Source organism: Corapipo altera, unplaced genomic scaffold (genome assembly GCF_003945725.1).
Source record: "Corapipo altera isolate COAL_440 unplaced genomic scaffold, ASM394572v1 275, whole genome shotgun sequence".
Lineage (NCBI taxonomy): Eukaryota > Metazoa > Chordata > Aves > Passeriformes > Pipridae > Corapipo > Corapipo altera.
The window spans coordinates 591,423-614,486 of NW_020885001.1; the positions used below are offsets into that span (position 1 = coordinate 591,423).

Consider the following 23,064-nt stretch of genomic DNA (forward strand, 5'->3'; position numbering starts at 1 on the left):
GCGGAGCCGCCTCCGGAGCCCCCCCCGGCCCCGGAGCCCCCGGCCCCGCCAGAACCGCCCGCCGCCGACGCCGAGAGCGGGTATGGCCCTCCCTGCGCGCGCCCGAGCGACCCCCGCACCCCCCGCACCGCGAGGGCTTTGATGGGGGAAAAGGGGCCGGGGGGGGCTGGCTGCGTTACCATGGGAACGGGGATGGGGGGCCCGCCCCGCCCCAGAGGGGTCCCGGGGGGGGCTCAAGCGACACCGGGAGGGCGGGGGGGAGCTGCACGTACCCCTTCATCCCGCGCCGGGCCCCGGGTCCAGGCTGAGCCCCCCCCCCCCATTCCCGGGGGTCCCCGGGGGGGCCGCTCCTCTGACACGTCTGTGCCCTGGCAGCGGGGACACCGCCCTGGTCGATGTCACCACGGCCCTGGAGACCGAGTCCGCCAACGGCAAGGAGCCCCTGGTAGGTGCTGTGGGCACGGGAGGTGGTGGGTGGTTCAGCTCTAAGGGAATTTACATCCCCCCAGCTTTGGGTCTGGGGAAAGGGTTATTTTGGAAGTTAAATCTTCACTCGAATAGCTCCAGCACGGGCACGGATCAGGGGGAGGGATTTATTCCATTTAAAGGTAGCAGTGTGTGATTCCCTGGATCTGCTCTGCCCGGGCAGTGTGTGATTCCCTGGATCTACCCCTGGCAGTGTGTGATTCCCTGGATCTGCCCCTGGCAGTGTGTGATTCCCTGGATCTGCCCCTGGCAGTGTGTGATTCCCTGGCTCTGCCCCTGGCAGTGTGTGATTCCCTGGCTCTGCCCCTGGCAGTGTGTGATTCCCTGGCTCTGCTCTACCAGGGCAGTGTGTGATTCCCTGGCTCTGTTCCCATTCCAGGACACAGCTGGGGATGGTGCCGAGGCCCTGGATGCCCAGGGGGGCTCGGGGGACGAGGAGAACACGCGGCAGCTGGGCGAGATCGAGCTGCAGTGTGGGATCTGCACCAAGTGGTTCACGGCCGACACCTTCGGCATCGACACCACGTACGTGAGCCCTGGCAGCAGGAAGGGGGTGTTTTAGAGTGCGAGTTCCCAAGGACCAAGGCCCCGTCTGTATCCTTGGACACTTGGAAGCCAGCATGTTGTGTAAATAACTAAGACTTTGCCCGTGATAAAAGCACCCCCACCAGATACCACTGAGCCTGTAAGGTGTTTCTGGGCTCAGGGAGAGAGAGAATAATTGGTTTCTAACCTGGAATAATTAATTTCTTAATCCAGCATAGTAAGGAATAATTGATTTTATTTCTTTTCTAAGAAAGATACTGAGAGGCTGGAGCCTGCCCAGGGAAGGGAACAGAGTTGGGGAAGGGTCTTGAGCACCAGGAGCAGCTGGGGGGGCTCAGCCTGGAGAAAAGGAGGCTCAGGGGGGACCTTCTGGCTCTGCAACTCCCTGACAGAAGGGGGGAGCTCCCAGGAAACAAGGGACAGGATGAGAGGAAACAGCCTCAAGCTGTGCCAGGGGAGGGTCAGGTTGGACATCAGGAGAAATTTTTCCCTGGAAAGGGTGGTCAGGCCTTGGAAGGGGCTGCCCAGGGAGGTGGTGGGGTCCCCATGCCTGGAGATGTCCAAGGAAGGACTGGACATGGCACTCAGTGCTCTGGGCTGGGGGACAAGGTGGGAATTGGGCACAGGGTGGACTCGATGATGTCAGAGGTCTTTTCCAATCTCAGTAATTCTGGGATTCCTTTAATCCTATGCAGTAATTATAGTGTACCCAGCCCTGACAAACCTGCTTTTTCCCAGGTCCTGTCTGCCCTTCATGACCAATTACAGCTTCCACTGCAACGTGTGCCACCACAGTGGGAACACCTACTTCCTGAGGAAACAAGCAAGTGAGTCTGGGAGAAGCACTTTGGGGGTTGTTTTGTGCAAGATGATCCTGAAGGTTTGGTTTTGTCTGGGAGGGCTCTGCTGAGACCCTTGGAAAATGACCAGAAAATTCATAGCAGCAAATCTGAGGCTTTTTCTAAAAATGTTTTGCTGTTTTAATTGCTGAAGATGGTGTAAATGTGTTCAGTGGGGGCTGATCAGGATGAACTCGAGGGGGTTTGCTGTTCCTCGGGGTGATGCTGTGAACACAGGTGGGTGTCCTGATCTTCCTCACCAGGTGTAAGTGTATCCCTGGGGTGTTTTGTTTTCCAGATCTCAAGGAAATGTGCCTTAGTGCTCTGGCCAACCTCACATGGCAGTCGAGGACACAGGACGAGCACCCCAAGACAATGTTCTCTAAGGATAAGGTTTGGCTGTGACGGAACCGCCGCGGGTCCGCGTCAGGGGTGGTGTCAGTGAGGAGGAGCTCAGAGAAATGTTCTCTGCTTTCACAGGATATTATCCCGTTCATTGATAAGTACTGGGAGTGTATGACAACGCGGCAGAGACCTGGGAAAATGACCTGGCCCAATAACATTGTCAAAACCATGGTAAGAACTGGGCATAAATCCCTGGAGGAATTACCACGAACATTTTGGTTTTCTGACACTGGTGTGTGCTTAGGGCTGAGCTTGGGGCTGAAGGGTGAAGATGCTGATGTACTTCCGCCATATTAATAGTACACACTGGGATTTAAACACTTGTTAATGAATTTGTTACAATCTTACCCTGCGTGACTTGAACTCCTCTGTTTCAGTGCAAAGAAAGAGACGTGTTCCTGGTGAAAGAGCACCCAGACCCGGGCAGTAAAGACCCAGAGGAAGATTACCCCAAATTTGGGCTTCTAGACCAGGTATGTGATGAGAGAAGGGAGGAGTGGGGGATCCTTGTGGTGCCTTCTGCTCAGTCAAGGGGCAAAGCTCTACCACGAGTCCATGTTGTGCCAGCGGTGGGTGGGAGCTCCAGCACCTGGGAGTGCCCTGCTTGAGCTCAGGGTGGCACCTTTCACCAAGTGTTCAGCAGATTGTTTGATCTCTTGCAGGATCTTGCCAATATTGGCCCTGCCTATGACAACCAGAAACAGAGCAACGCTGTGTCCACAAGTGGAAGCTTGAACGGCAAGTTCTTTACTCGGGAGGGTTTTGGATATTTGGGACTAAGCTGCATTTCCCAGTCCTCTGGGCATCTGTGCAGTTCAGCTGTCGTGTGAGCTGAGTTTATGCTTGTGCTCAGAACAGTCTCACTGTGCCTTTTTATAGAAGGATTAACTTCAGTTCTTGGGAAGGTTCAGCTGTTTCTTTATGGTGACCAGATAAATCGAGATGCTCGCCAGAAAGCCAAGCTTGTCAGTTTGCTCTTAGAATGGTTTTAATTTACCTCCTTGTGTTTCCCTTTCTCTGAGAGTTGAAAGTAGCTGGGGAAGGGATAAATATCTATTTTATTCCTTGTGCTCACTGCTTTGTGTTTTACTGTTACTCCTTGGGGGTGACTCCTGTGCTGTCCCGTCCTGCTGAGGTTGCTCAGGGTGACCTTACTGCAGTGAAGTACCTGCTGATGAGGATATGTATTAATAATCTGCAGTAAACACATCCCAGTAGTACAGGCAGGAGGTATTTGGGGCTTTTTAGAGCAGGTTACAGATATCTCAGGTGTGTTGTCTCCATGTCATGCACTGGTTGTTTTTTATTGAATTTCCGGGAGACTGACAGACGTGTGGTGCCACTTCTGTTCTTGCAGGTGGAGCCTCTCTGGGAGGTGAATATTTACCTTTCAGCTTCTAAAACTTAAGTATTGCTGTTTGCAAAGCTTTTTTGCTTGATTCTCTTAGAAGCCAAAGTCAATTAAAAATGAAAGCGTGCCCTGATGTGATTGCAGTCAGGCTTTAATACAAACCAGCAATTCCACTCTTAAATCTTTAGCAATTAGAAGCTTTTATTGCCATATTCTGCCCTACTTGACTGTTTTAAACGTTTTATTTGTGTATTTTGCTCTTATGTTTGTTTTTACTTTGTGTCAGTTGACTTGATGTTGTCATTTTAACTGTTAATGTCTAAATAATTCAGTCTGAAACATACAGTATGGTGGTTTGGGCAAGTAAATATTTACCATCTGGAGATCCTGAATGTTTATCTGCACTGGATCAGGTGATGTGCAGCTGGATCAGGTCATGTTTGTGCAGAATATGGTATTCCCTGGGTGATTTGGATCCCTTACACCATAAGGGAATGCTGGTAATGGAAGAGCTGACTGGATTTTTAATTACCACACGAATGCAGTTCGTGAAGGTGTTTATCTACAGTACATGAAATTTCCGTAGTTTTCCTTGTGAATCAACACTGATCTCTTTGGAAATAGCGTGATGATAAAATGCACATATGATTTAATTCATTAAAGCGTTGTGCTGATCTCAGTTTGATTAAATTTGACATGCAGCCTTTCCTGTACTACAGTCCTGTGAGTTCAAAATCAGTGCTGTAGTTCAGGCTGGCACACTGTTCAATCCCAGAACTGACTTTGGTGATACTGAAGAGAAACACCTCTTGCTTTTTGTTTTTCCTCCACGTAGGTGTATTTTATTTTGTAGATGGAAATTGAACATTAAAATGCTTCTTGCTGATTGGTGTCAGAGTGTTCCCCCAGCACAGGGTCACTGGGACAGTGGCTGTGCTGTAGGGTGGGTTTCTGCTGCTTCTGCAGAAGTAGATTGGAACTGTGACTGGAATCTCCCTGAAAGACTAATAATAATAAACCTCTGAAGTGGATCCCAGTGCTGCTGCCTGTAGCTCTTCTCATGACAGAAAAGATTCTTAATTCTGACCTCAAAAGCCCGGGTTGAGCTTGTTTTGCTGCTCAGTCTCCCTCAGCTTCCGCTCCAAATTTAGTCCCCTGTGGATTTTGCTGTGCTCATTGGCACCACGGGCCGGTTCACACTGACTGTGGGCAAAGGCTCCCGAGCCCTCATTTTGGTTTGGCTGCTTCTGCCCCTCTGTGCCTGGAGATTCCCCCACCCCCAGCTCCTTAACGTGCCCGGTGTGTGTGTGCAGGGGGAATGGCTGCTGGAGGCAGCGGGAAGGGCCGGGGAGCCAAACGCAAGCAGCAGGACGGAGGGACCACGGGGACAGCCAAGAAAACCCGGAGGTGAGAGGAGGGCACTGAGGCGCTGGGCACCGGGCAGGGATGTCTGTGCTTGTGATGCCTTAAGCTGCCTCCCACCTGTGTCTGCCTTGGGTGGGTTCATGGGGAGTCACTCCAGAGCCCTGTGACGTTACTGATAACTCACAGGCCATAAATCATTGCAGTGGGGGGGGGGTGTGCTCTGTTTGTAGGTGAGTGTGTGCTGGTTTGGCACAGACACCGCTGTGCAGCCCCTGAGCACAGGGACAGCTCTGCAGGGGGGTGTCCTGGGGTGACCTGTGACGGCACCACAGCCACTGGGAGATGCCAGCCTGGAGTTTCTGTGTTTCAGTGACCCGTTGTTCTCAGCTCAGCGCTTGCCCCCCCACGGGTACCCTCTGGAACACCCCTTCAACAAGGACGGGTACCGATACATCCTGGCCGAGCCTGACCCCCACGCGCCCGACCCGGAAAAGCTGGAGCTGGACTGCTGGGCAGGAAAACCGATTCCTGGGGACCTGTACAGAGCCTGCCTGTATGAACGAGTCCTCCTGGCACTGCATGACCGAGGTACAGAGCTCGTTAATCTGTGCAGGTTGTGTTTCCTTACAGGGACGTCTCGGTGACCTCTCGTTACCGGTCAGTGACGTGTCAGGTGTCATTGCTCTGAGAGGTGCAGATGTCAGATCCACCTCTGCATCTTCATTTGCCTTCTGACATCTCCACACTTTGCAAATCCCAGATAACTGCTCGTGTCACCCCCTGCAGCTCCCCAGCTGAAGATCTCTGACGACAGGCTGACTGTCATTGGCGAGAAGGGCTATTCCATGGTGCGAGCCTCCCACGGCGTGCGGAAAGGAGCCTGGTACTTCGAGATCTCCATGGATGAGATGCCTCCAGACACAGCTGCCAGGCTAGGCTGGTCACAGCCCTTGGGTAAATAATGGTACCAAATACTTCTTAGGAGATGCTCCTGCTCCACTCCACGTGTTCACAACGAAGTGTTTGTTTCCGCAGGGAACCTCCAGGCCCCTCTGGGATATGACAAGTTCAGTTACTCCTGGCGCAGCAAAAAGGGAACCAAGTTTCACCAGTCGATAGGGAAACACTATTCATCTGGCTACGGACAGGGAGACGTCCTGGGATTTTACATCAGCCTTCCAGAGGACACTGAGACGGCCAAGTCCCTGCCTGACACCTACAAAGACAAGGTGAGGGGCGAGTTCACTGTCGGATTGAGCGTTGGCAGGTGGATAAGTGGCAAACAGGTTGCTCTGGCCTCACTCCTGCCCCTTTCCATGGATCCTTCCCATCCTGCCTCTGGGTACCTCGATGGTTCGTAGGGGAGAGGTCCAAAGTGTTGATCTCAGGAAAACAAAATACTCCTGGATGGGATTGCCCACGTCTCCTTTCATCTTCCCCTCCTGGCTCTCAAATACTTGAGCTGTGGGAATCACTCCTCACAGGTACTCTGACACCAGGCACACCTGTCCCTGAGCAGGGCAGGTGATGGGCAACAGGTTTTTGGGCTTGCTTCTGACATTGTTTGCTGCTATTTCAGGCTTTGATCAAATTCAAAAGCTACTTGTACTTTGAAGAGAAGGATTTTGTGGACAAGGCAGAGAAGAGCCTAAAGCAGGCACCTGGAAGCCAGGTGAGTTCTTGGGTGTCACTTCAACACATCTGGTAAAGGGGAACTGGGGGTAATCCTTGGAGAGTTGCTGTGTTGTGACAGCCACCCTCAGTGGGAAAACCCTTCATTTTTCAGATCATATTCTTCAAGAATGGTGTCAGCCAAGGAGTTGCCTTTAAGGACATCTTTGAAGGGGTTTATTTTCCTGCCATTTCTTTGTACAAAGGCTGCACGGTAAGTGAGGTGTCTTTGAAGGAGAATGCCTGAATCCCTCAGTTTCAGTAATGCACAGAGTGGGAGTGCTCTGGGAGCATACCAGGTGAGGAGGGAAGGTGGGAATTATTTTAGTGAAGTGACTCTGGAAGAAAACTGCTGAAGGAACACCCTCCTTCCATGCCAGGGGTGCTTGTTCCTGTGGGCTTGCACAGGCTGGGGGTAGGCTCAGAAGCAGGAGGGGGATGAGGACTGAGGACTAAAGAAATTTTCCTGGTTTTTTTAGATCTAATGAAAATGTGTCTTCCCCAGGTTTCTATAAACTTTGGGCCATATTTCAAGTATCCACCCAGAGACATCACTTACCGCCCTGTAAGTAAACCTGAAGCTTTTTTACCCCCATCTGAGAGAACTCAGTGTTTAAACCACAGGTGTTTAAAACCAAAGGTGTTTAAACCAAAACACATTTTGGTGTGATTCGTACCACACCACAGCGTGTGTAAAAATATTTAAGGACAGCTAGCCCAATAAATAATTTAATTAAATTTTCATTAGATAGTGGATGCTGTCTTGTTCCTCCTGACAGACTGTAAGGCCCTGCTGTTGCCTGCGTTGGCCTCTTTTATCAGTAAGAGGGTGGAATTATTGTTTAAGGACACACTTGGAATTTTTTCCGCCCCACCAATGTTTCCAGGAGGGGAACAGCCCTGGAATGCTGCTGCCACTCCTTCCCAGGCCTGTACTCCATGGCTGGAGCTGACTGTGCTTCCCCCTGCAGATGAGTGACATGGGCTGGGGTGCTGTGGTGGAGCACACGCTGGCTGATGTCCTGTACCACGTGGAGACAGAGGTGGATGGGAGGAGGAGCCCCCCCTGGGAGCCATAACCCCCCCTCCCCGAGGATTTATCCAGAGGAACGTCCATCCCTCAGTGAGCAGCCACGACCCACCAGGCTGAGGTGTTGTGTATGTGTTACCTGCTGCAGGTTCACACCCCTCCCCCTGCCAGAGGGTGAGTGGGGCAGGTCTGGGGTGTTTTCTACTGTTTTGGGGCATCTCTTGGAGCCTCCAGTACTGTTACACTCCCAGGAGAAGGGGGTGCTGAGGTACCTCCTCCTGGGCTGTGACTGTGGGGTGTTCTGAGAACAGGGTGTAGCTGGACCTGCCAGGTGTAGGTACAGTGACACCTGTGCTCAGGTGTGTTTGCTGATTGGGACCAACAGCTCCCAGCCAGGATGGCTCTGTTGGAACGAGACAGCTGCATGTAAGACTGAAATTTGGGCTTCTGTCCAAACTGTATTTTTTCTTTTCCCCACAAACTGGAAACCAGTTTAAAAATAAAGGTTTTAACTCTCTTTTTATTCTGTTTTTGTCTTGTAAATTGTTACAAGCGAGATTTAAACTCAAAGTAGCTACAGTTGGAGATCTCTCAAGCTGAAGATCTGCTCACAGGAGCTACACTGGGCCTGCTGCCAATGATCATCATTGCAGAGCTTTTGGATGAATAAATAATTTGACACTGTGTCTGTGTCTGTACAGGAAAAATAAATTAGAGCTGCTCTGGGGGGGGAGAGGGAATAAAATTGTTACTTAAGTGCTGTGTTTGAGTTTTGGGGGAGTAAAAGGTGAGGTTCAGTCAGGCCCATGTTTTGCCTCACTGAGGATGTATCTTCCCAGTCAGATGTCTGGGGCCTCCCTAATAACTAGTGAGCCCAGGCCTGGGACACCACTAATTAAAGCTTTATTTATTCAGTGACAGTAATTAGGGAGGGTAGAGGTGCCTGGCTGGGCCAGCACGTGCTCAGTGAAGCAAACGTAGGACTTAAAAATTTTTGGTCCTGCACTTCCACAATGAGTTCCAATAAATAAACCTTCAGATTTATTGATTGAAACCACGTATTAATTAGCGGTGTGTGCTGCTAAAGGCCTTGGCTGATCGAAGTGACTCCCATTTGCCCCTGAACAAAGCCCTGCCCTGGGTGGTGGGCGGGTCGTGGTCAGCAGGACACGGGCACGGGCCGGGCCAGGCGCTGCCGGAGGTGTTTGGCAAAGTCCACCTGTGTCTGGGACAGGACCTGGTTGATGATGGTCTTGGGCAGCCAGCCCTGGAGAGGAGCAGATACAACCTGTGAGCGGGACCTGCCTCCCCCACGGCCCCTGTTCTCCACCCTGTGCCCTTCCCCGTACCTTGAGGTCGATGCTGAGCAGCCAGGTCAGCCTGGTCCGGGAGGGGCTGCCGGGCAGCGGGCGCAGGACCATGCAGGTGGGACCGTTCTCAGCCCTGGCAGGGGGGAGGGACCGGGTCAGACCCAAAACCCAGACTTCAAGCCTCAAAAATACACTTGGGGGTTTCCTCAGCAGCTCCTGCTGCCCAGACAAACCCAGTGACTGAGCCCCTGCTGAAACCCTCCTGCCCCGTGGGAATCTCCCTCGCTGCACACCCCATGAGGGGACTGAACGGGGGGTTGGTTACCTGACGAACCCCTCCTGCTCCGGCATCGCTCCGTACGTCGTGGACATGCCGGCCAGGACACAGGTGGAGCCGCGTCGCTTGGAGCACCGGACGCTCACAAAGTCCCTGGGCCCAACAATGTTCCCGGGGGTCGGGGCTGCCTTCTCGTGGGTGATCACTGTGTCCTTCCCAATCTTCTCCAGGATCTGTGGTTTGGAGTTAAAACCTCAGTTTGAAGTGTTTAAATGCCAGCGTAGCTAAAAAGCCGCCTTTGGTTACCGGGTGCTCAAACAGAGGATCTGACAAAAACTTGGTGTTTACAAGGAGAAAAATTGCAAATATCTGCTCCACCTCAGGTGCAGAACATGAGTTTTCAGCTCCTGAAAGGAAAGGTGTTTCTCTTACTGCTTCTCTGATTCCAGAGGAGCTGTGGGATAGCCAAATGCTTCCTTGTGCCTCGGGGCTGCTTCTCCTCCGGATCAGCCCAGAGTTACAGCAGAACTGGCTGCTCCTTGCAGGAAAGTGCATTTCCTGCAGAATTAGTCACAGAGAAGCTGCTCCAGACTCTACTGCAGCAACAATACAGTTACTGCACAAAAACCCTCCACATCTGCAGCAGGCAAGGGACAAGATACAGTCACAAAGAACCGCTGAGAATTCCCTGTGCTCCTGCTGTGATGGGCCCTTCCAACGCCACATGGAGCAGGACCCGTGTGAACCCCGACTGTGACACACGTTTCCTACCTTGACTTCTTTGACGTTGGGGTTCCAGTCTCCCATCTGCTCCATGTTGTCCACCAGCTCTCCGTACACTGAGTCCAGGGGCTGGTCCACCACCACCTCCAGCCGGAACACCTTCCCCACGTCCGGCAGCACCTTGCTCAGCACTTTGTCTCCGTTTCCCTGGAGGGGGGACAGCAGGATTAACACCACAGCTGTTGGCAGGAGGAGCGTCAGTGCCACACGGCAGAGCACCCACCGCCACCGTCTCCGTCTTCCAGCCGTCCTGGTCCTCCAGGATTCTGAGGGATTTCTGCAGGGCTTCCTCTCCTTGTTTGATGTAAGACATTTCCATCTCACTGAAGGGCTTCTCCTCCAGCCTCGAGCCTGCCAGGACCAGAAAAAGGCAGGAGTGAGTGCAAGAACAGCACAACATGCCAGATAAGCTTTATCTACACCAAATACCCTTTCCATGCCCAGGGACTGGGGAATTAAACCCACTTCCCACTCTGCTGCTGGTTCAGCCGAAGCACAGCCCACCCACAGGCAGGTTTTCCCCCAGCCACTCCCTGGACCCCGATCTCTGACAGCCTCCCCCCAGCAGGAAGGGACAGACCCCCCTGAGGTGTCACTTACTGAGCAAGGAGCTCCTCCTGCGCACCTGGTGGATCCAGGAGCTGGGTCCTGGGCTGCGGCAGGCGAGTCTGCTCAGCTCCTGGCTGATGGCCACGGCAGCTTGTCTCCTCAGACCTGAGGGGGAGAGCGCATCAGGGGCCTTTCCAGGGGCTTTTTCCCCCAGTTTGAACACACAACACGGAAAAGCCTCTGCTTGTCACCTTTACTGAGTCCCTACAGGCACAGGGAGCAGCCATCACACTGCCCTGGGACAGCCTGTCCTAAGCAATCCCAGGCTTGGCTCCACGTCTGAGCCATGCAGCAGTAAAAATACTGAGGAACATCAGGTGGCCCAGGAAAGAGTATAAGGATAGAAAATCCTCACTGCCAGTGGGAGTGTGACCCAGAGCTGGCCACAGGGGCACGGGCTGTCCCCTCAGACCCCAGAGACGGGTCTGGCAGCAAAAAGGGCAGCGGGGACAGTAAATCACAAACCCAGAAAGCAACATGGCATAGGGTGGGGTGAGGAGAGCGCCTCTGAGCTCGTCCTCCTGCCCGAGAAGGAGTTTAGAAAGCAAAGGAGGGGAGGGTCCTTTCTGCATCCCTTTCTCCCACGAACTCCAGTCTGATAGCGGGGACAGGACCCCACTGCCCCTCCCGCCCCAGGCAGCCCCTCACCGGTCATGTTGCGCAGGTGCCGGTAGGAGATGGCGGCGCAGAGCTTGGACGTGGCTGGGAGCATCTCCTGGGCTGTGGTGGTGGCTGTGCTCGGTGGCTGTGGTGGTGGTTGTGCTCGGTGGCTGTGGTGGTGGTTGTGCTCGGTGTCTGCGGCGAGCGCGGTTCTGCCCCGGCCCCGCCGCCGCGGCCTTAAGTACGTGGGCTGAAGGATTCTGCCCCGTCAGCCGCCAGATAAGAGCCGTCACTCAGGGCAGGGCCCCGCGGGCCAAGGCCACGCCGGGCTCCTCACGCAGCTGAGGGGTCAGCGCCGTGCTGGGACACGGAGCCGGCCCAGGGGGGCACGGTCAACCCTGTCCACGGCTCCACGGCACAGCCACGGGGGCACAGCACCCCTGAGGGACAGCAGAGGGGCAGAGCCCCCCTGCCCAGCTCCTGCCGTGCCAGGGACAGACCCTGCAGCACACGGGTCATCAGTTGTGGGTAATGACGGGTGATAATTAATTCTGACAGGTGTCGGTGGGCAAACATGGAACCACAGAATCAGTAAGGTTGGAAAAGACCTACAAGGTCATCGAGGATGATTGTCATGGATGGATAACAATGGCTAATAACAACAATGGACAACACCATCTCGGGACAGAGCCATCCTGGAATAACCCAGCCAGGCTCAGCCCAACCTCAGCAAATGCTGCACACAAGAACCAGGACAGCCCATATAGAGCTGAATATTAAACATGTTGAGCTGTTGAGCCCGGGCTGGGAGAAAGGGGCAGCCTCGTGCAGCCCCCCTACCCCCGAGCCTGGTTATCTGTCCCAGGGCTGGGAGTGGTGGGCAACAGCAGAGCAGTGATAACACTCAAGGCTGAAATGACATTTCTGGGATGAGTTATGGCCCAAAGACCAGCGCTCCCAGGAACCCGTGAATCACAGCTGCTTCCTTTGACGTCAACCCCTGCACCCTCCTGCAGGGAGCCTGACCTTCCTCCCCGCTGTTGCAACAACTTGGCCCAGGGGGAGGTCACCCCATTGCTGCAAAAGCCCTGGGGAGCCCCTTACCTCCTCCTCCTTGTCCCCAGCCCCCCCTGAGATGATTTGGGTCCCACCTGCCATCCAGAATGTTCCTGCTGCTCCTCAGGATGCTCCTCTCCATCGTCAGGGTCACCATCCTCTGTCATGTGCAGAAAGCCCCTCACATTCACGTCAGCGATGTGCGACCAGACGAAGGTGTTGGAGGGACCAGGAAGAAGCCGGAGGCTGCACCGTCCCCTTCCCAAATGTTTGCTGGGAACTCCTTGCTGCAGCCACTGTCCCACAGCTGCGATTCCCAGGTCGTGCCGCAGCTCTCCCCGCTCTGGGCTTCACCCACCTGCTCCCACCTGCCCGTACGTGGAGTGAGGGAAATTCCAGAGGGTTTGAAATCCCTGAGCTGCTCCCAGGAACTCCCAGCCCAGAGCTCCAGCCAAATGCACAGGAAGCACCCAGAGGTCTGGGTGCCCAGGGAGACCAGAGACCCCCCGATACTGTGCATTACCCACAGCCCCCCTGCTCTGACAGTGAGGGGGACACAGAACCAGGGACCAGAGACCCCCCAGCTGTGAACCACCCAGGACTGTTGTTATCCCAGACCGAGCAGTGGCTCCCGGCACGAGGCCTTGGCACAAGGACACGCGGTTGTTTGTGAGAAGAACCAAAACAGCCCGGGCAGAGCCACCCCTCTGGCTCTGGGCTGGGGGGGCTGGAGGGGCACGAGCCCCTCTCTGCCCCTGGGGAGGGGACATGAGGACAAGTCACACTGTGCCACAGCACACGAGGGAAATGCTCCAGGTGACCCATCCCCAGGGCGCCACAAGGGGACTCCAGAAAGGATTCCAGAACCCTCAGGGGGGTCTGGTGATCTGGGACACACCCAGGACCCTCACCAGCTCCTGATGTGACCTCAGCATCTCCTCTGGATGTCCCTTGAGGTCCCCACGCTGATGCATGCACCGAGCCTGCGAGGGAAAGGAACAGCAGCAGGGGGGCACCGAGGGTGGCCAGGAGGAGCAGCAGCAGTGCCACAGGCACCAGGGATGGGATTGGGGTCCCAGCACCTACTTTGGGCACCAGGAAGGCGCCTCTCCATCAGAACACAGCTGGCCTGGCCGGCTGAGCCCACCGAGCTCCAGCAGCGGGGCAGGACAAGGCTCTGGCCAAAGCTCGGACCTGCCTGGACCCAGCCGGCCCCTCGGCTGAGTCCTGCTCTTCTGGGGACAGGGCTGGGGGCACGGGCAGCACGTGGCCATGTCCCGCGTGCCAGCAAGGGGATGCCTGGGAAACCAGCACAGCCCCACCCCGGGATGGGCACCCAGCACCCCCCACCCACATCCCGCAGGGCAAGGAGGAGGGAGAACATGCTGGGGGAGGTAAAACACCTGAGAAAGCCCCCACAGCCCCCCCGAAATGCCCCTCAAGTTCCTCCACAAAGTCACCACGCAGCTCTGTTTGCAGCTTTTCGCTTAAAAAATGTACAACAGGGCTCGAGGTACAAATATTCACAAATGTACAAAATTTACAAAACTGGATCAACGCTGACCAAAGGTGCCAGAGATTCACCAGGGACTGAAGAGATGGGGGGCCCAGGAACCCTGAGGCTGCCCGGAGCTGCCTCGTGAGGATGGGGGGAGCCCCTCACCCCCCCTTGCCCAGCCATCTTCGAGAAAATTCCACTCTCCCAGCCCGCTTCCCATGGCAGTGGCCGGAGCAGGGGAGGCCGTGCTTCTCTGGAGGGAAGCTCTGTCGGGGTGACCCCGTCCCTCCTGCTGCAGCACGGCCGGGGGGGCCGGGGTGTCCCCCCACTCCAAGGCTGCCCGTGTTGCTATTTGGAGAGTGCAGAGAAACCGCAGCCCCTCCCCGATGCCCGCAGAGGTCACGCTCTGACCCGGCGATAAGATAATGGGCTCAAAAGCAGCAGAAACAGGTCTGTGCCCTGGCCCCCTCCCCTGGCAGTGGGGAGGGGAGCTGGTGGGAGGTGGTCCTGCAGTGGAAGCCCCCAGGAACAGGCTGGAGGGGTGGGGAGTTGGCAGGGTTGGGGTCAAGGCAGCTTCCACCCCTCTGCCCCCATCGCCCCCTGCCCACACACATCAGTCCGTGCCAGCGTCCCCCTCCCCTCCGTGAGCATCCCTGGAGCCCCCGGCCCTGGCACTGCTCTGGGATAACCCTGAGAGGGCACACGGGGGCCGGGGGCCCCCCGAGGGGTCAAGATGGTGCCGGTGCTGGTGCCTGGCAGGAGGATTTGGCCGCAGGAGGGTGTGAGTTCACAGCAGCCGGGCTGGGGAGGTGGACAGAGGTGCCAATGGTGTAGTCAGCCGGCTGCAAAGAACAGTCAGACAGATGGTGGGCAGTGAGCCAGGGTGGCCTCGGGGAGACCCCAGGGCACCCCAGCCCCCCAAAACACGCCCCTGTCCCTTACGTGTCGGCGGAAGAGCCGCTGCAAAAGGCTGCGCTTGGGGGGCTCGGGCAGCCGCTGCCAGTCCAGGTCGGGGGAGCGGGTCCCGCTGGGCCCAAACACGTTGAGGTCCTTGAAACACTCGGTCTCGATCATCTGGGGGGGTCAGGTCACCGCAGGGTTGGGCACTGGCAGCACCACAGCTGGGTGGGACCCCTCTGGTGCACCACGCCCCCAGTACCTCGTTCTGCCAGGGGATGGAGACGCTGCCCGTGGCGAATTTGGCGTAGAAATCACTGTCGGTTTGGTCCAAGTTGACGCCCTTCACCGTGGAGAACTGCTCGATGTCCAGCACGTCCTTGCAATAAACCGCCCGAGGCTGCAGGGCCCGGGGCTGTCAGGGGGGCAGTGGGGGGAGCAGGGCTGTCCCCCCTCCATGGGTGCCCACCCCTGCCCGGCCCTTACGTCCGGCACGAAGGGGGGGGTCATGATTCCGGCCTCCAGCCGCTTGAAGTTGATGGTCCTGAAGAAGGGATGTTGCTTCACCTCGGCCGCCCCGCCGGCCCCGCAGCCCAGCCGCACCCCGGGGTCCTTGGCCAGGAGCTGGGGAGGGGAAGGGGGGTGTCACAGCAGGGATGGGCCCGGCCTGGCCCCCATGGGGACTCCTGGGTCCCCAGCTCACCAACTTGCAGATGGCCTGAGCGTCCTCGCTGAACTTGTCCGAGTAGAGCTCCTGCTCCTCCTGCACCCGCTTCTCCACCTCCTCCCGCTTCACCCGCTCCTTACGGGCGCGGAAGGGCGACTGCCCCTCGATCATCTCGTACACCAGGCAGCCCAGGCCCCACCAGTCGGGGCTGAAGGTGTAGCGCTCGTTGCTGATCACCTCCGGGGCTGTGGGGCACAGTCCCCAGCTGTCAGCACCCGGGCACGGTGCCGCACAAGGACCCTGGCCCAGCCCACCGGTGCAGCCCTCACACTCACCCATGTAGCCGACGGTGCCCACGCGGCCGCGGATGGTCTCACCCTCAGGGATCTTGACAGCCAGCCCCAGGTCAGAGATCCTGATGTGGCCTGGGGCAGGGAGGGAGCATTATCCCAGGGAAGGGTCACCTCACATCCCAGCACATCCCCCCAGGGCACAGCCAGGCACCCCCTGGATCACACAGAGACCCATCCCCACGCCACGAGCACGGGCAGGGCCACACCCAGCAGCTCCCTCCTCACCATTGTCATCCAGCAGGATATTCTCCGGCTTCAGGTCCCTGTGGGGACAGAGGGGTGGCTCAGCCTCGTGCAGAGGGGTGGCTCAGCACCTGCTGCCCCATGCCCAGCTCACCTGTAGACGATGCCCTCCTGGTGCAGGTGCTGGAGCCCACAGCAGATCTCTGCTGCGTAGAAGGCCACGCGCTTGTCCTCAAAGCCCGGGTTCCCCATGTTGTAGATGTGGAACTTGAGGTCTCCCCCGTTCATGATGGTCAGCACCAGGCACAGAGCATCCTTCGTCTCGTAGGCATAGGCCAGGCTCACCTGTGTGCCCACCTGGGCCGTCAGCACCAGCCCCGGTCCCCCCAGGCCCCCGGGAGGGTCCCACACGCACCACGAACCGGCTGTTGACCTTCTCCAGGATCTGCTTCTCGTTCAGGGCCATCGCCTCCCCTTTCCGCTTCTTGATCCGCTTCTTCTCCAGTTTCTTGCAGGCATACATCTTGCCCGTGGCCCGCACCTGGCAGGCGCACACCTGGGGGGCCGGGGACAGCGGTGGGATGAGCCCCCCTGTCCCATCCACCCCCCCAGCCCTCCCTGCTCCGTGGCCATACCTCTCCGAACCCGCCCTTGCCCAGGATCCGGTACTGCCGGAAGGTGTCCTTGGTGACAGCCTGCCTGGAATGCACAGCCCCAGCCGGACACGTCAGCCCCGCGCCCTCCGGGGCCCCCAACACCCCTCAGAGCCCTCACCTCTCCAGGTACTTCCACTGCAGGAACCGGTCGAAGTACATGCTGGCCCGGTAGTCAGCAAAGGGGTCCCCACTCAGGAACTGGTGCAGGGGGCTGTGGGGAGAGGGGGCTGTCGGTGCCACTGCAGACCCCTGTCCCCCAGCCCTGGGCAGGGTGCTCACCGCAGGCAGCTGCTGAACAGGTCCTTGCAGGGGCTCTTCTGCAGGTCCTGCAGGTACTCACTGGCGTGGGGGTGGCCCACCTCAGGCAGGGAATCTGGGGACTGCCAAGGGGAGCAGAGGGATCACACCCACACCCTGGGGACATCGCTCCTGCACCCCACCAGTGATCCCATCATCTCATCCTGGTCACTTCCTGGTGGGGGAAAAGCCCCCCCCAGGACTCACCTCCTGCCTGAGGAACCGCTGGATGATCTCTTCCCCCATCTCCTTCCGCTTCTCATCTGGGGAGAGTTCGTACTCCTCCTGGGACGCCCGAGGAGAAGAGAGTGCTGCAGACAGGGCACCAGGCACAGCTCTGGTGTGACCCCACCGAGCCTCCCCACCTCCCAAAATGAGGCAGGTCTGCCCTGGCCATGGGGCAAGGGATCCCGCCCTGCTCCTCCCCTATGGGCACCACTCACAGCAGGCACACCTGGGACCGCTCCTCAGCCACAGCCCTGGGGTCACACTGAACCCGCCACAGGGCTCAGCCCAACCCCAAACACCTCAGTGCATCCCGAGCATCCCGAGGGTCCCTCACCACGGCGTCCAGGAAGCGGATGCAGCGCAGGAGCTCCGGCCGCGTCTCACAGAACTGCCGGAAGAGCAGGCGGCCGATGGGCTGCCGCTGGCACAGGCTGCCGTAGTCCTGCTCTGCAGGGGAAGGCAGGAGCTGCCACGGGAGCTGCCCAGCACACTGCCCAGCACACTGCCCGGCTGTGCCAGGACCTGCGAGCTGGTTCTGCCGGCTCCCGGTGCCCTCCCGGCTCACCCAGGCCCTTCCGCAGCTCGTCGCACTGGTTGATGTGCGGGAACCGCAGGATCTCCCTCCACTTCTTGCTCCGGCCTTTCCTCTTGCTGCCACCTCCTGCAGCCGGGAACGAGGGGCCAAGGTCGTGCTGGCAGGATGGGCATTGCTGCTCTGGGCCACCAGTGATGAGGGAAACGGGGTGGCAGAGCCCCTGCCCGGTCCTGCAGAGTCACCTGGTTTGGGGGTTCCCTGATCCCACCGCTCGTGGCCCCCAAAACCCATCGCTCACACACCACACGCTGCCAGCACTGCTTTGGGTACTGCTAAAGCCACATGGGAAAACAGACCCCCAGCCCCAGAGTGGGCTCTGACCCTTCAGGGACCCTGATTCTGAACAGCCAAGGGGATCCCCACCCAGTCCTGACTCTCAGGGCAGGGAGGGGATCCCCCTTGGCATCATCTGGCGCCAGGGGAGGCCGAGCCTGGCATGTGCAGGATTCCTCCTGCACAGTGTTGCTCCCTCCTGTCAACATCTGGCTTCCTTATTCCCCCATCCTCGGCGATGGGAACTCTGCAGGGACACAGAGGGGGCAGAGGGATGGCCCCCCACCAGCCACCACTCCCTCCTGGGTGGACACTTGGTGTGTGAAGTCATCCCTGCAGGGACCTGACATCAGCACGGCCCTGAGCTGGTGCCCGGCCAGCACCACCCGCCGCCGGCCCCGGTGACGCCGAGGCGAGCCCGCGGTGCTGGGCTCCGGGCAGAGCTTCCTGCCGTCATCGCCGGCTTCCTCCAGCAGGAATCGCCCCGCGCCAGCCAGCGGAGCGGCCTCGGGAGTGAGAGGGCCCTGGGCCCCCTGCTCACCCTGACACAGGGGCACAGGGTCCTGAGGAAGAGGAGTAGCCGCCCCTCTTGGCCTGCGGTGCCCAGGCTGGAGCCCCCCGGGCTCCTGGCAAAGGGGTGATACCCAGGCAAGGACCTTCCACCTGCCCCAGGAGCCATCCTGGCATGGCAGGCCAGGCTGACCCAACCTCACAGGGATGCTGGGTGGGATGCTCCTGGGATGGACCTCATTGGGCCCCCTGTGCCTTCCAGCACCTTCCACGACGGTCTGTGACCTCGAGCATGGGGATCCCCAGCCATGGCTGTGGGGTCTCAGCTTTTCAGTGAGGAGGCTCCAATCCTCCTCACTGCTCCAATCCCCACCCAGCCGGGACCCAGCCCTTGTCCCAGCCCTGGTCTCGCTCCACGTCACCTCTCACACCGTCACACACCGACATTAACCCATTTGGTGCCCATGACAGCAGAGCCACCCTCGCTCCAAATTCTCCTTCTCCAGCACCAGCTCCGTTGAGGCCCTGGCTCATGCAGGAGCTGTCAAGCATCCCATGGGACAGGAGCAGCCCCGAGCAGGAGCATCGCTGGGATCGCCCACGGTTGCTTCAAACTGCTGACGACAAACCTCTCCCTCCCTGGTGAGAACAGCAGCACCACTCCAGCCCCGGCACATGGGCCGTCCCCGCGGCACCCCCGGCACTGCCGGGAGCGACAGGATGGGGGTAAGGAGCCCTTTGGGATACAGGGACATACAGGACCAAACCCTGGCCCCCAGTTGTCCCGCAGGGCAGCGCCAGCAGTTCCAGGGCCGTTCACTTTTCGGTCAGGAAGGTTCAGTGACGAGGGCGCCGGCTTCCCAAAGGAAACCAAAAGCAAACAAAGGCTCCCTGGGAGCCCGTGCCAAGTCCCGCTCCGGAGGGGCGCGACGCCCGCAGCTCCTCGTCCCGGCGGCCGCAGGGCTCGCACCAGGACGGCACCGCCGGCACCTCCCGGCGAGGCCGAGTTCGTCCTGGCAGTGCCCGTTTGGCTCCGGCCTGCACCGAACCGTCCCGGCACCGGCGAAGTTTGGCTGGTGCGAGCCCCGTCCGTGCCAGGCTCGTCCCACCGGCACGGACACACGGACAGAGCGGCTCCCGGCCACCCCTGCACACGCACCCCTGGGGGAACGGCACTAAATCGCCTTTTACGCTCCCTGCTCCCGTCCCCGGGTTTGCGGGCGGGTGGGACGGACGGACAGACACGTCCCAGCGCACCGGGCACAGCTCCGGGGCAGCCGGTCCCTCCGGGGGCTCGGCGATGCCACCCGGGACGAGCCCACCCGGCACCCGCCGTCCCGACCGAGGGGTCCCGAGGTGCCCGCGGAGGGGTGCGGGGGGGGTGCCCCGGGCCGGGGGTGCCTGTTGGGAGGGGGTCGCGGGGAGGGCACCGGGCTGCAGCCTGGGAACGGGGAGTGGGACGGGGAGCAGGGACCAGGTGCCGGTACCTTCCCGTGCCTTGAGCAGGACGGTGTTGGCCACGATGTTCTCCAGCTCCATGGTGCGGGGGTCCCCGCACACCATGCCCGGCGCGGTCCGGGCGCCTCCCGCCGCCACCGGCCGCCTCCGGGGCTGCGTCACCGCCGTGACGTCACGGGCCGCCCCCGGCGTCACGGGATTATGTAAAGGGACAACGGGAGCGACCCCGCGCCTCGGGGGTCCCCCCGACACCCCAGTCGGGGGTCCGGCCGCACCAACTCCTCGCACCATCCACCTCGGGCTGGAGGCACCGAACCCGAGACTACCGGCACCAGCGCAGCCTTTCTCCTCCTCCTCTGCTTCCCACCCTCCAGCAACGAGACCCCAGGGCGCTGGGAGGGGGAGTCCCGACCTATCCAGGTCCCAAAAAACCATCCCCTCCCGCCGGGGATTTTCCAGCCGCAGGAGCCACCTCCAGCTCCATAAAGGCTTTTTTTTTTTTTAGCATTTCCTTGTTTACACCTTTGCCACCTCCAAACCCACAACACCCACTCAAGCGAGTGGGCCCCACAGGGGCGACACGTTTCCCCCCAAAGCGAGTGGGCCCCAGGCCAGCAAGGGGGAAGCAGTGCTGGCCACGTTGGCTGTTGGCTCTCCAGGACAGCTCTGCTCAGCCCCAGCAAGAGGAGCTGGGCTTGTCCTGCACAGAAACCAGCCACTTCGGAAGACAAAACCCAGCACAGACTCTTCCCCCCAGAGAACTTCCCCACTGCCCAGGAAAGTGGTCTGAGCTTCCACAGGGATTGTCCCTGCCGAGGTTTGCCCTTCCCTGCCCACACACAGGAGGCTCCCAGGGCCTGGCAGCTGCCCAAAGCCAACCCTGACCCAACGTCACAGCCAAGGACTCTCCTACCTCCGGCAGCACCGGGACACGCTCGGGGCAAAGGACGTTCCAACCTGAGGCAGCTGCGCCGGCTCCACCAGAGCACTGAGGTGAGGAGGGGCTGCTGCCCCTGGTGTGGCAGCTCTTCATCAGCAGGTAATTAGTGGGCTCAGCTGCAGGGGAGCAGCACAGCCTGGCTGGGGGGTGCTGGTAATCTTTGTTGGGGTACAGGGGGTGCCCAGGTTCTTTTCCCCATCCCAGAGGGAAGGATCTCGCCTTTCCTTGGAGCAAGCCCACTCCCCCTGCACAGCACCCGGCAGGGACATGAGTTGAGACAAGAGGTGCTCGTCTTGAGAGAGGGGGGACCAGAACACTGGAAAACCAGTGATGCCAGGATCAAGGATTTATTTACACTTTAAGGAAAACTCTCGCCCAGAGTCACATGAGGAGGAAAAAGCAAACAAACCCAAAGAGCAGCGATTTGCCTCCCAAACACAAACGCTCGCTCCCAGCCGTTGTGCCAGACCTCATCTCCTTCTCTGCAAGGAGACTAAAGGCATGATTTGTGTACAGAAAATACAATCTGAAAATAAAGGCCGCCTTTCCAAGGAGCTCTGTCCCTGCACAGGCGGATCAGGAGCCCCGGAGGGGCAGCAGCTCTAGTACTCGTCCAGCGTGTCCGCCCGCGGCACCGACAGGCCCCGCTCCTTCAGCGCCTGCACCTTCAGCTTCTCCGACTCCTGCTTGGCCTGCAGCTCCACCCGCTGCTCCTCCAGGATCTCCTCAATGGACACCTGCTGCAGAGGTGTGTCGCTCTCCTTCTCCAGGTCCTGCGGGAGAAATGACCTGTTGAGCTCTGCCCAGCACCCCGGACCGCAGGACACCTGTGCCCACACACCTTCCACAGGTGCCATCAAAGGGGGGAGGTGACGGAAAACAGAGGTGCTGGAGGCATCCCGAGGAGTGGGAACATGGGCAGGGACCCCCAGGCCAGCAGCCACTAATGACACCCTCCAGCAATGCCACACAGAAGCTGGAGCTTCCCTGCAGCTCCCCCACATTGCTCTTCATCCTTCACGTCATCAGCTACAGGAGACACCTCTGCCCTCTGCACCCTGGGAGCATTTCTGTGATGGTTCAGCCTGAACTGGCCCTGGGAGGGGGCTTAAATTCCAGCCCCCCAGTAGGACAGTGACTGTATTTCTCAGCAGACAGAGAGACCACAAATGCCCCCAGCTCAGTCCCAGGCTGCTGCATGAGCTGTTCACTTACAATTTCCCCCAGCAGAACCACGTTCTCGCCCCTCACGACAAAGATGCCCCGAGGGATGTCCCCATACTTCTTGCCCACGTGGATGCGCTCCACAGTCTGGTGCAACACCAAGTTTGCTACAGCGACGAGAGAGACACAAAACCATCCACATTTCGCTGTGATTTCCGGCTGCACCGAGTGTCCCGTCCCACCAGGCAGAGCCCCCCGGGCGGTGATGGTGCTCTCCCACCACTCGGTGGGTGCTCTGAGCCGCGCCCCCGAAGGCACCGACCGTCTCCCCAGCTCTCTCCACCTCGGCAGCTCCCGCCCTCAGCTCCCACAGCCGTGCGGGCAGGGCGGGGAGAGTGCTCAGACCCCCGGGCTGAGCCCACCTGAGACCCTCGTGCCTTCGGCAGCGGAGAAGACGGCGGGCGTTGTTGGTGCTGCAGGTTCTTGGCAAGGAGCGAGCGATGGGCTGGAGCGCGAACATCACCCGGGCTATTTCTGCCCAAACAGCGATGCCAGAGCATCAGCGCTGGACACAATCACGGGGGGGGGCTCCCGGTTCTGGGAGAAGCACCGAGCGACACACAGGCGGGTGTTTGACCCGCAGCACGAACACGCTCTAAAAACGCACCGCGGAACCCTCTTCTTCCTCCTCCTCCTCCTCCTCCTCCTCCCTGCCCGGGACCGGCCCCAGGGGGTGCCCGCAGCCCCCCGCAGCCCCCGGCCCGGCCGTACCGAACTGGTCGATGCTGCGCAGGTACCCGATGAGCGTCCGCCCGTCCCGCAGCAGCACCAGGTGCTTCTCTGCGGGGGAAACGAGAGCGGGGCGTCGGTCCCGGCCCCGAGACAGCGCGGGGGGACCGGAGCCCACGGGGGGACCGGAGCCCACGGGGGGACCGGAGCCCACGGGGGGCGTCTCCCCGCGGGGAGAGGGGTCGGGGCGGCCCGCGGGGGGCAGGACCGCGGGCGCACTCACTGTCG

At 59.1% G+C, this 23,064-nt stretch overlaps 4 protein-coding genes across 9 annotated transcripts; 1 reads left to right on the top strand and 3 right to left on the bottom strand.

Moving 5' to 3' along the window:
- The first annotated feature begins 23 nt into the window (after nt 1-23).
- On the top strand, nt 24-8,210 carry ASH2L (ASH2 like, histone lysine methyltransferase complex subunit). Of its 3 annotated transcripts, XM_027667064.1 has the most exons (17): nt 24-80; nt 376-445; nt 866-1,011; nt 1,771-1,859; nt 2,170-2,264; nt 2,352-2,447; nt 2,654-2,749; nt 2,939-3,014; nt 3,634-3,651; nt 4,941-5,034; nt 5,363-5,580; nt 5,779-5,946; nt 6,028-6,221; nt 6,572-6,664; nt 6,779-6,877; nt 7,169-7,228; nt 7,635-8,210. In XM_027667064.1, the coding sequence occupies exons 4-17, from the start codon at nt 1,787-1,789 to the stop codon at nt 7,740-7,742; spliced, it is 1,488 nt and encodes a 495-aa protein (XP_027522865.1). In that variant the 5' UTR covers nt 24-80; nt 376-445; nt 866-1,011; nt 1,771-1,786; the 3' UTR covers nt 7,743-8,210. The 3 variants fall into 3 exon arrangements, with proteins under 3 accessions (XP_027522865.1, XP_027522866.1, XP_027522867.1); XM_027667065.1 differs by lacking the exon at nt 3,634-3,651 and having other exon boundaries at nt 25-80; XM_027667066.1 differs by lacking the exons at nt 24-80; nt 376-445; nt 7,635-8,210 and adding an exon at nt 7,304-7,576 and having other exon boundaries at nt 905-1,011; nt 7,169-7,272.
- On the bottom strand, nt 8,196-12,695 carry STAR (steroidogenic acute regulatory protein). Of its 2 annotated transcripts, XM_027667077.1 has the most exons (9): nt 12,424-12,695; nt 11,321-11,532; nt 10,664-10,777; nt 10,287-10,414; nt 10,052-10,210; nt 9,713-9,838; nt 9,329-9,513; nt 9,043-9,136; nt 8,196-8,960 (listed from the first exon to the last, which is right to left on the bottom strand). In XM_027667077.1, exons 1-9 carry the CDS (start codon nt 12,483-12,485, stop codon nt 8,853-8,855), a joined length of 1,188 nt encoding a protein of 395 aa, XP_027522878.1. In that variant the 5' UTR covers nt 12,486-12,695; the 3' UTR covers nt 8,196-8,852. The 2 variants fall into 2 exon arrangements, with proteins under 2 accessions (XP_027522878.1, XP_027522879.1); XM_027667078.1 differs by lacking the exon at nt 9,713-9,838.
- A 303-nt stretch (nt 12,696-12,998) lies between these two features.
- LOC113958641 (G protein-coupled receptor kinase 5-like) lies at nt 12,999-20,087 on the bottom strand. Of its 3 annotated transcripts, XR_003531569.1 has the most exons (17): nt 19,973-20,087; nt 17,673-17,768; nt 17,442-17,554; nt 17,087-17,164; nt 16,862-16,962; nt 16,701-16,793; nt 16,562-16,625; nt 16,342-16,482; nt 16,081-16,271; nt 15,969-16,006; nt 15,726-15,815; nt 15,427-15,635; nt 15,210-15,347; nt 14,986-15,123; nt 14,769-14,900; nt 13,415-14,668; nt 13,000-13,311 (listed from the first exon to the last, which is right to left on the bottom strand). XR_003531569.1 is itself a non-coding variant. In XM_027667068.1 (16 exons), the coding sequence occupies exons 1-16, from the start codon at nt 20,046-20,048 to the stop codon at nt 14,555-14,557; spliced, it is 1,812 nt and encodes a 603-aa protein (XP_027522869.1). In that variant the 5' UTR covers nt 20,049-20,087; the 3' UTR covers nt 12,999-14,554. The 3 variants fall into 3 exon arrangements, 1 of the variants encoding a protein (XP_027522869.1); XM_027667068.1 differs by having other exon boundaries at nt 12,999-14,668; XR_003531570.1 differs by lacking the exon at nt 19,973-20,087 and having other exon boundaries at nt 17,442-17,549; nt 17,673-17,723.
- A 1,127-nt stretch (nt 20,088-21,214) lies between these two features.
- Nucleotides 21,215-23,005, bottom strand: LSM1 (LSM1 homolog, mRNA degradation associated; the record flags this gene model as incomplete). Its single annotated transcript, XM_027667117.1, has 3 exons — nt 21,215-21,656; nt 22,099-22,214; nt 22,819-23,005. Coding segments are annotated over 3 exons (474 nt in total), but the record flags the coding sequence as incomplete, so codon positions are not given.
- Between the last annotated feature and the right edge of the window lie 59 nt (nt 23,006-23,064).